We start from the raw sequence: 10024 nt of genomic DNA on the forward strand, positions 1-10024 counted from the left end.
AAATCCTCTTAAAATCGAAACTTAGCACGTAATTTGTATCATATAACTATAATTTTAAATTCTAACCACTTCAACTCAATAATATATACGAAGTAGTGTTGTGTGCTAAGTTTCGTGCAAAACAAACCAAGTTTGAAATACTTTATGCGCGAAAGTGCCAAAAAAGCTCAAAAACCCATAAAATCGTAACTTAGCACATAATTTCTAGCATATGACTATGATTTTTAATTTTAACCACTTCATCACAATAATATATACCAAATAGTGTTGTGTGCCAAGTTTGGTGCAAAACACACCAAGTTTGACTTACTTTATGCGCGCAAGTCCAAAAAAAGCTTGAAAAACACATAAAATCGCAACTTAGCACGTAACTTCTAGCATATGACTATGAGCTTCATTTCTAACCATTTCAACACAATAATATATACCAAATAGTGTCTTTTGCCAAGTTTCTTGTAAGACAAATCAAGTTTGAGATACTCTATGTGCAAAAGTGCAAAAAAAGCTTAAAAACCCTTAAAATTGCAACTTAGCAAGTAATTTCTAGCATATGACTGATTTTCAATTCTAACCACTTCACGTTTATCTATTGTTGACATGAAAACTTTAATATTTGACTTGATATTTAAGTATATAATTATCTCATTAAAATATGTAACATTTGTTGATTGACTATAAACATATGTGATGATCTATTGATAAACTATTTTCCTTATAAAAACCAAAAAAAGAATATACATGTATATCGTTATCTTAACTTAGATGATAATTATTATCACATAATGAATAAGCTAATTAATTTAATAATTTTTTAGCGACCTCCTCCCTCTTATTTATTATGTAAGACTTTTAAATTTTTTTTGGTTAGTGTATTATTATTATTTGAAGTGATATAATATGTAAGAGATGCTACACATAAATATATTATGTTTTATGTTTTTGAATTATCATTTAGTAAATTGTACTATGGCCAGTCCATGTTTTTGGAGAATCATTTAAAATATTGCACTGTACTTCATATATTAGCATATAATCATCTAATTTTAATATATAATTTTGAAATTATCTTTGAAATATTCTACTATATAATTTAAATGATAAAAATGACTTTGGTATGTATAAGTGATGGTAATTTGTTATATAATAAATTATTTATTTACTTTGATAATTATATTATCATAACAAATATAAAGATTTAATAACTAAATTTATGTTGTAAATGCATTACTTTTATAAAATAATATTACCATTCATATCAATAAAAAGTTATAGGATCTATGTTTTACACGAGAATCTATCTAATAATAATAATAATAATAATAATAATAATAATAATAATAATAATAATAATAATAATTGTTTCGGTGATGAAACGAGGAAGTGCAAAAGACATTTAAATACCTGGATATAAGGTGTAATCGAGGGTAATTGTCAGTATGCTGAAAGAGCTTATGATCCTTCCGTTGATGAGACCTCAAATCCTGCAATACAACGTTTAACCTTGTCCGGGGGGTGATTTCTCGGAAAACCCCTCCGACGCTCAAGTTAGACTGGGAAACAGAATTCAATGAATGTATGATATTGGATGAAAACAAGATTAACGGATTATAGGATGAGTTCAGATCAATTGAAAGATAGTTGATCAAGAATAAAGATTATAAGTAGGAGGGCAGTGTCTTTTTAGTGGAGTAATGGTAGGAATATATAAACTTAGTCTGGTGCAAATGATGTATGCAACATGTATTTATAATGGTAGAATGGAGGTTGGATGGTGAACTAATATGGGAATCATGGGTATGATGGATAATTAGTAGGTTATGGTGAGTAGTGGGTAATTATTTTAAGAAGTTATTGGACCGAGCTGGGTGGTTAGGGTTTAAATAAATTATGAGTTTATTTATTTGACCCCATAATAATAATAATAATAATAATAATAATAATAATAATAATAATAATAATAATAATAATAATAATAATAATAATACGCTGATGGATGAGCAAATACCTATCATAATACTAGATGCATTGCAAATGAAAGTCTAACAATTACAAAAAAATTGAATTTAGAATTTTGGTTGGGTTATTTGAAAAAAACCATGAATTTGCGAATTTTAACGATGTTGGGTCTATGTATATGTCAAAATTTACAAGAAACAACATTCTAAAAAAAATTTAGCTTTGTCTTGGGATTATTACGCTTTGGCTTTGTCTTGGGATTATTGCGCTTCCACAACTAATTTTGCCGAAATAAAAAATAATTTGTTGTTCATTATACAAAACGAAACTCTGTCGAAATTTGGTCTATTCATTGGTGCCTCAGAAAACTCTAAACCCTGAATCCGCCACTATCCATCGAATAATTATGCATATTTATTATTCTGAGTACAGAACTTTTTAAGGTGATGGTATGATTATGAATAACGACTGCTTGTGTACCTATAATAACCATAAAAGAACTGACGTCTGGATGATATTCCGTTAGATCAATTTGCTGAAAATTCTTTTAGAGCATCAGACACAAATCTTGTGAAGATATGAAAGACAAGAAAAGTAATAGAAAGAGACTTGAGTATTTGAACTTGACGTGAACAACATGTAATTAAAAAAAAGTCATATAAATTTGGTTAATGTAGTATTTTAGTATATATTGAATTTAAAAGTATAAAAATAATATGTCTTTCTACTTACAATTAAGTAAAATTATTGAAAAATATCTGCTATTTTAAGGTTACCACACACTACAATTATAGGGACTAAATCAATATAAAACTTTTGCATTAGTTAATTATTTCCTTTTTTTTTTTGGAAATTATATTAGTTAATTACTTTGTCCTAATGTTATTTGTTATTTTCATTTTGAAATATGGAAATATACTAAAGTAAGCAACAAAGTAAATTAAAAAAAATTTAATGCTGTGTAATCATTGATTGTTTGGAGCAAAGTTGGCAAAAGTAAATCTGATTTGAGCCTAATCTTAAATAAATCGATTTATATTTAGACTTTTGTACCAATTGAATAAATAGTGAGATTATTTAATTACTTTGACTTAATTTTTTAAGATTTAAGTTTATCATCACTGTATAAGTTTTATATATATATATATATATATATATATATATATATATATATATATATATATATATATATATATATATATATATATATATATATATATATATATATATATATATATATATATATATATATATATATATATATTATTTTATATTTATTTTATATTTAGCATTTGATTAGAACAATAGAACAAAGTTCAAAAACGATAAAAACAAAAAAATATATTCAAAAAGACTTTATACGTAATAGACGAACCAATAAGTTATATATATATATTTCATTTACAAGGCAATTTACATTTGAGATATCTAATGCTATATCAACATATCATAACAATTATTCATATTTTGGTAAATAGTATGTTTATTACTCTCTTTGTTCCTTTTTATTTGTCGATTTTTTGAAAAAATATCGTTATGATGGGTAAAAATGATGTTAAAGTGCTAAAACGCAAGGTTACTATTGGTAATTTGGAAATTCAAAGGTGATTAAGGATGGTCAACGAAAGTCAAAAGTAATTAGAAATAGTCAAAGGTCATTTAAGCTGGTCAAAAGTCATTTGGGTTGGTTAATAGTCACTTGACCTAAATGGTGTAAACTTGTATACTTTGGTGGCTGTAATTTACAGAAAAAAAGAACTTCGAAACTGTGATTCACAAAAGCCTTAAACTTGAAAGTTGTTCGTAAATTACATTAAGAATATCACATTTACGATAACGTGTTAATTATATATAAATGTGTTATATTAATAAAAATATTCTTTAAGAAAATGATAAATAAAAAAATAAAAAGACTAATGAAAATGTCATTAAGAAAAGAAGATTAGTAGTGTTATTCGTCGGACATAAGAGCATATGTTACGTTATCCTAACACCCTGAGTCCCTGACCCAAAAATCTAGAGGCAGGCACAGAACATTAGCACATGAGTCCACTGTAAAGATTATGTCGGCTTCCCAATTCCCACCCATATGGCCATGACCCAACTCAGTCTCACTCCGTTAAATTTACAGAAAGATTGTTTGTGATTACAGATGTTAGATTCCAACTTCCAAGCAATGAAGTTGTATACCAAAATGTGGGCTCTTCACAAACACAAATCTTCATTACTTAAACTATCTGTAATCATCTTGGCCACTTTTTTTGCTCTTAGAGCTTTTCTTTATAATTCCTCTGGATTTCCTCCTGATTCTCCTCTCTTACAAAAACCCACTTCCATTCAATCCCCATCTCCTGTTTTTCTTCAATCTTTGCCTGAATCTTTACCTAATGTTTCAGAATCCAGAATTGTTGATGAATTGTCACAACAAACAGGTGAATTTTTCAATCTTTATTATTATATTTTCATTCTAATTCAATCTTGATTTTGTTTTGGTTGTGAATATAGTGTAAATGTGATTAATTTCTTAATTATCAATGTTTGGTTGTGAAGAATGATTAAGGATCTGAAAATTTTGTCATTTAGTTGAGAAAGATTAATGGATATTTATTAAATTTCCATTTCAGGAAAATTGAAGAATGGAATTATTAACCCATTCAAGTTTTTCATGAAAATAGGCATTGGGAAAGAGAAGATCTCATTTTGAGTTCATTATATTGGGACGTTGTTTAGTTTTCATGGTAGTTATGGGGAATTTTGTCTGTCACTGTCTTTAATAGTTTAATGGTAGTAGTTTTCCTCTTGAAAATGAATTTTATTTAGCTTTTACAGTTTTGCATGTGAGTTGGTGAGGGATGAGGATGTAGCAACATTTATTATTATTTTTATTAAAAAAAAAAAAATCATCCTAACTATTATTATCTTAATCTATCTAAAACCTTATCTATGTGATGAAGTTGCTGATGAGGTTTGTTACTAAGCGTCAATCAAAAATTCTTTTTGTTATCGCTAACAAGCATAGATTAGGGAATCATATGATACTCAATTTTTTATCAATTTTTTATTGTGAAAAATGAATCTAGCATAGGGTTCAGGGAAATTCCATTAACTGAATGTTAATTCGAACCATTGTAGATATTGGGAGTTATTTGGTTCAAAATGTTACATCCCCTTAACATTGCAATATGAAACAATTGAATATAAGGCCATTTTTTGGTAATTTCTATAACAATGGTTTGGTTTGAGGTAATAAATTACTCACTTAATAATCAATTTTGTTTACACGATTCCTTTACGAGGAGTCGAGGATCCTCAATTTAGTCTAGTTTCTTTTGAAGTATCAGTTTTGCTGAATCATTCTACCAAACTTGTAAACAATGAAAGTGTTATTTGATATTTTTGCAGGAAAGTGTGATCTTTTTTCTGGGGAATGGATCCCGAATCCATCTGGACCTGCATACATTAATGAAACATGCAATTTCATTGAAGAACATCAAAACTGCATGAAGAATGGAAGGCCAGATTCTGAATATCTTTATTGGAAGTGGAAACCGAAGAATTGTGAGTTACCAGAGTTCAATGCAATGAGATTTCTTGAGATGATGCAGAACAAAACATGGGCATTTATCGGTGACTCGATTTCTCGAAATCATGTGCAATCCTTGATTTGTATGCTATCAAAGGTACATGAACATGTAGTTTGTGTTTTTGTGTGTACAATATGATGATTGATATCTATAGTAATTTGAATTCTTTGCTTTCTTTCTTGGCATTGAACTTTTTGACATATGTGCTCGTTACTTGTCGATGCACAACCAAATACCTCTTTGTCTTTACTTAAAAGTTCGACTTTGGAGGAATGGAGGACGGGCATGGTGGGCTAGGTTAACAAGAGATTCTTGTTCTCACACGCGACTTATCGATGTATCATATACTACTACTGCAGAATTATATTGTGAAAATGCTAGTCTATGATACTTGTACTCACACATAGCTTCATACTACCTCCTTTGAACTGCTCACAAGCAAATTGTTATCCTTCAAACTTGTACTTTAAGTCTTCAACCCATGCTTGGCATTTTGAACTGTTATGAAGTATACACTTTTAATATTGGTTGAAAAGAGAATACTGATACTTTGTGTATACTTGTATGAAACTGAAGATATTATTTCAACGTCAGAATTCACACACGTGAACCCATGTCCAGCTCTTGTTCTCGATCCAATTACAGATATCCAATTTCTAGTTTAATTTGCTCATCAGAGGGAATTAAAATTGAGACTTGAATGCTGAATGACTAATTCTTAAAATGACCCCATCTTCTGGAATAACGCTTTAGCAATTATTGTTCACGTTGTTTTTGAGGGGTTTCAAATCAATTATAGTGATTCCTAGAGTTATCAGCCGCTATATCCTTTTGTTTTACGCTATATTATGCACCATTTCGGCCTTTAATATATGTAGTTTTGCGTAATTAGTTATAGTTATGCATTGACACTAATCACACGAAAACCCACTTGACTATGTTTTTCCATATACATAACGAGCAAGAAGTGAAGTTGCACATGATGTTATATACCAAGGGTTGATTGGAAACGACCTTTCTGTTAGTTTTATTACTAACAAGGTAAGGTTGCTTACATCTACTCTCCCAAACCCTATCCTAGTTGGGAGCCACTTAATGATTTTGGGGTGATGGAATGTCTTTATTGTTGTATAAAGAGCAAGAAGTAAAACAATACTGTTTGATAAATAGTTACAATGCTAGTATTGCAAATAATAAGAATCAGAAATATTATTAAGTAAGCAACTCTAGTTTTGCTGACTATTCCTTTATGGAAAAATTGTCGAAAATAAATTAACCTTTCGCTCATCCGCTGTGAATAATTCTACGTTTGGATTATTTTCTAATAATCCAATCTTTATTATGTTTCTCTCAACATACCCAGTGACCTAAACCATCATAACCTCGCCCCTTGAACCACCACAAATCCACCCCTCTCCTAGCCCATAGGGTATGCTAGGAGCAAATACATATTAAAGATGAGATTCATCATCATCATACCCAGTGTATCCCGCTCATAGAAAACCATGAGCAGGGTCTGGGGAGGAAAGAACGACGGCAGCTCATACCCATAGAGGACAGTACGGTCAAAGAGTCCCTCGGCTCGAGAAAGGTCTTCAAAGAGAGAGAAACTTGCAACTTACAAATAGAATAAATAGAAAATAATCAATAGATGGGATTATTCACAGGTGAAAGGTTGGATTATTTTCATCGATTTTTCCTTTATTAAAAGAACATTGCTGATAATATATCTCACTTCTGGGAACCTTCATCTTGTCCTGCATGCGATTTTGTTTTTTGCATAAACATAGAATTATTAGATCTTCTCGTTTGCTGAGAAGATCAGTTGATAAATGTGATTCCATATAATGTTCTTCAGGTGGACGAAGCAGACCTTTTTTATCATGATGAAGGATACAAATCTAAAGGATGGCGCTTCCCATCTTACAACTTGACCGTATATGTTTTATGGTCTCCATTTCTCACAGAAGCCGCAATTTTTGAAGATATCAATGGTGTCTCTAGTCAAGATATTGAACTGCACCTTGATAAACTCGATAAGACGTGGACTGATTTATACAAAACATTCGACTACATGATCTTCTCCTCAGGAAAGTGGCTACAGAAAACAGCAATTTATTATGAGAACGAAACAATTTTGGGATGCCATATCTGTCAGAAGAACTACACAAGCCTTAATTTTGACTTTGCGTACCGCAAAATCCTGCGGTTGGTGTTCGATTTTATCTCTACATCTGATCATAAAGGGCTAATCTTTTTCAGAACGTCTACTCCAGATCATTTTGAAGGTGGGAAATGGTCTAATGGTGGAAAGTGCAACAGAACAGTCCCATTTAAAGAAGGTGGGATTGAGATGAAAGAGCTGTTAAAATCGCTGCGACATATTGAGCTGGAGGAATTCGACAGTGCGTTAACACAAGCATCTAAAAACGGTGTGCGCATGAAACTTCTTGATTTGATGCAGCTTTCGTTGTTAAGGCCGGATGGGCATCCTGGTCCTTACAGACAGTTTTACCCTTTCGCAAACAACAAAAACGCGCAAGTTCAGTATGATTGTTTGCATTGGTGCTTGCCTGGGCCTATAGATGCTTGGAATGATGTAATTATGGAAATGTTAGTGAGTGGATGAGATTTCTTTGATAAAAATGGGGAACAACAAGTGGAACTGCGAAATCGGACAGGGTCCTTTGGTGGCTTATACAGTAGGTTTAGTCCTCAGACTTTTTCGGAAGCCATTATTCATGATATGTTTTCAAATGGTTATGTTATGTTCGGACAGGGTTCTTTTGTGCGGGTTTTGTTTTCAAATAGTTATGTTTTGTGAAGTACATGATTTCTTTGTTGCGAAGCAGTAAACTTGCAATTAGGGCTGCAAGAAGTTTTGTTTAAAGGGTAAACCAAATTGGACTAAACTGTAATTTGATTGTTTGATCAATTTGATCTGTTTTTTGTGGTTTTGTATTTTATACAAATTGGTTTATGTAACATCCGTTTTTTTAATAATAATAATAATAATAATAATAATAATAATAATGATAATAAATAAATAAATAAATAAAATTCAGAAATTTTAAAAATAATAATAAAAAACAATAACTCCTCATTAACAAATAATTTTTCACTTCTCCCTCTAAACTTTATGACTAACCTCACCTACCTATTATAAATTAAACCAATTACCCTTAATTCATTCACATTATTACTCGCACTTCCTTCTTCTCCTATAAATTACTTCCTCGATCTTCCTATTGTTTAAAATTTAATCAAGAAAAAGCAAGATTTTGATAGTAAAGGTATGTAATTTCATCTCTTTATAATATTGTTCTACCATTTTCAATCCAAATTACACATTTTATATTTGATAAAGAAAAAATTTATTTCTGACCTTAGTTTTCCGGCGATACGGCAGTCACTGGGATACCACCGGTGTGCGACGACGGCCACCGGAGCCACTACCGGGCGGCACCTTCTCCTTCTTCCTTCTCCCTTTCTCCTTCTCTCTCTTCCTTCCGTTCTTCTTTCTTTTTCGTGGGTATCCTGGACAAAGCCCACATTTCTCTTTTTTTTTTTCATAATAATTATGATTTCTTTTTTTTTCTTTTATTTTAACTCTTACAATTTTAAATTACATGTTTAAAATTATTCTTTTTAAATAAAGTATATAAAGGGAAAATGAGTCTTTTAATTTATTTTTTTCGATGGGTTGATCGGAGTATTAAATTGAGATATATTATTTTCTCGTGTAGACAGCGGATTCGTAGATTGCGAATTCGTAGACAGAGATTATTAGGAGCGTACGTTGTCTAGGATCGCGTGGCAAGATAATTCTCAATGTCCATCTGATTAGCATTATCCCGTTAGTATTACGTGCTAAGTGATAATTAATGTGTTTAATAGGATGCATGATTTTATATGACATTATTTTATTTGATGTTATGTTTTATATATTCTCAAATTCTATTTTACTATTATTTTTGTCAAACTTGAATTTATAATTACTATTTTGATAAAATTTATATTAATTACGAAATTAGATACGGTTTAATTTGAAAGAGAAATATTTATAATATTATTATTTTGATGAAAGTTATATTATTATTTTAATAATGGTTGTAAATGCGATTGAATTAGGTATGTTTGATTATATGTTTGTGTGCTCGCGACTAATTATTAAAATATATTAAATCACGTAAAGTGTAACACGAGGGAAATGAAGCTCTTATATTAGTTGTGATCCAAATATAAGGGTGATGAAAAGGTTGCCCTGTTTGGTTAGTATAGCTGCCGACAGGTATTATTATTTCTAATACTTGATACGATGTTTGGTCTTCCTTCTATTTGTTGTGATCCAAGTAGAAGGGGTGTGCACACTAGGATTCCCTGAGACTACTTTGCTGGCCTTGAATTATTTGGGGTGATGACCTCTTGATGAAGTAGGTATAGGGGTAAAGCCTCGGCCTACTGGCGTTCTCGTTCCCTCAAAT

At 30.7% G+C, this 10024-nt stretch overlaps 1 protein-coding gene across 1 annotated transcript; it reads left to right on the top strand.

Annotated features, from left to right (window-relative positions):
• The first annotated feature begins 3937 nt into the window (after positions 1 to 3937).
• On the top strand, positions 3938 to 8522 carry LOC130799142 (protein trichome birefringence-like 23). Its single transcript, XM_057662228.1, has 3 exons — positions 3938 to 4388; positions 5359 to 5636; positions 7399 to 8522. The coding sequence occupies exons 1-3, from the start codon at positions 4109 to 4111 to the stop codon at positions 8167 to 8169; spliced, it is 1329 nt and encodes a 442-aa protein (XP_057518211.1). The 5' UTR covers positions 3938 to 4108; the 3' UTR covers positions 8170 to 8522.
• Positions 8523 to 10024: the final 1502 nt, after the last annotated feature.

Source organism: Amaranthus tricolor, chromosome 14 (genome assembly GCF_026212465.1).
Source record: "Amaranthus tricolor cultivar Red isolate AtriRed21 chromosome 14, ASM2621246v1, whole genome shotgun sequence".
NCBI classification, from domain to species: domain Eukaryota; kingdom Viridiplantae; phylum Streptophyta; class Magnoliopsida; order Caryophyllales; family Amaranthaceae; genus Amaranthus; species Amaranthus tricolor.

Excerpts from the sequence above, each read along its gene's own strand:
- LOC130799142 (XM_057662228.1), top strand. The coding sequence starts at position 4,109 with ATGTTAGATTCCAACTTCCAAGCAATGAAGTTGTATACCAAAATGTGG. Across the intron at positions 4,389-5,358 it reads TGAATTGTCACAACAAACAG|GAAAGTGTGATCTTTTTTCT; the intron begins GTGAATTTTTCA and ends ATATTTTTGCAG. Across the intron at positions 5,637-7,398 it reads TGATTTGTATGCTATCAAAG|GTGGACGAAGCAGACCTTTT; the intron begins GTACATGAACAT and ends AATGTTCTTCAG.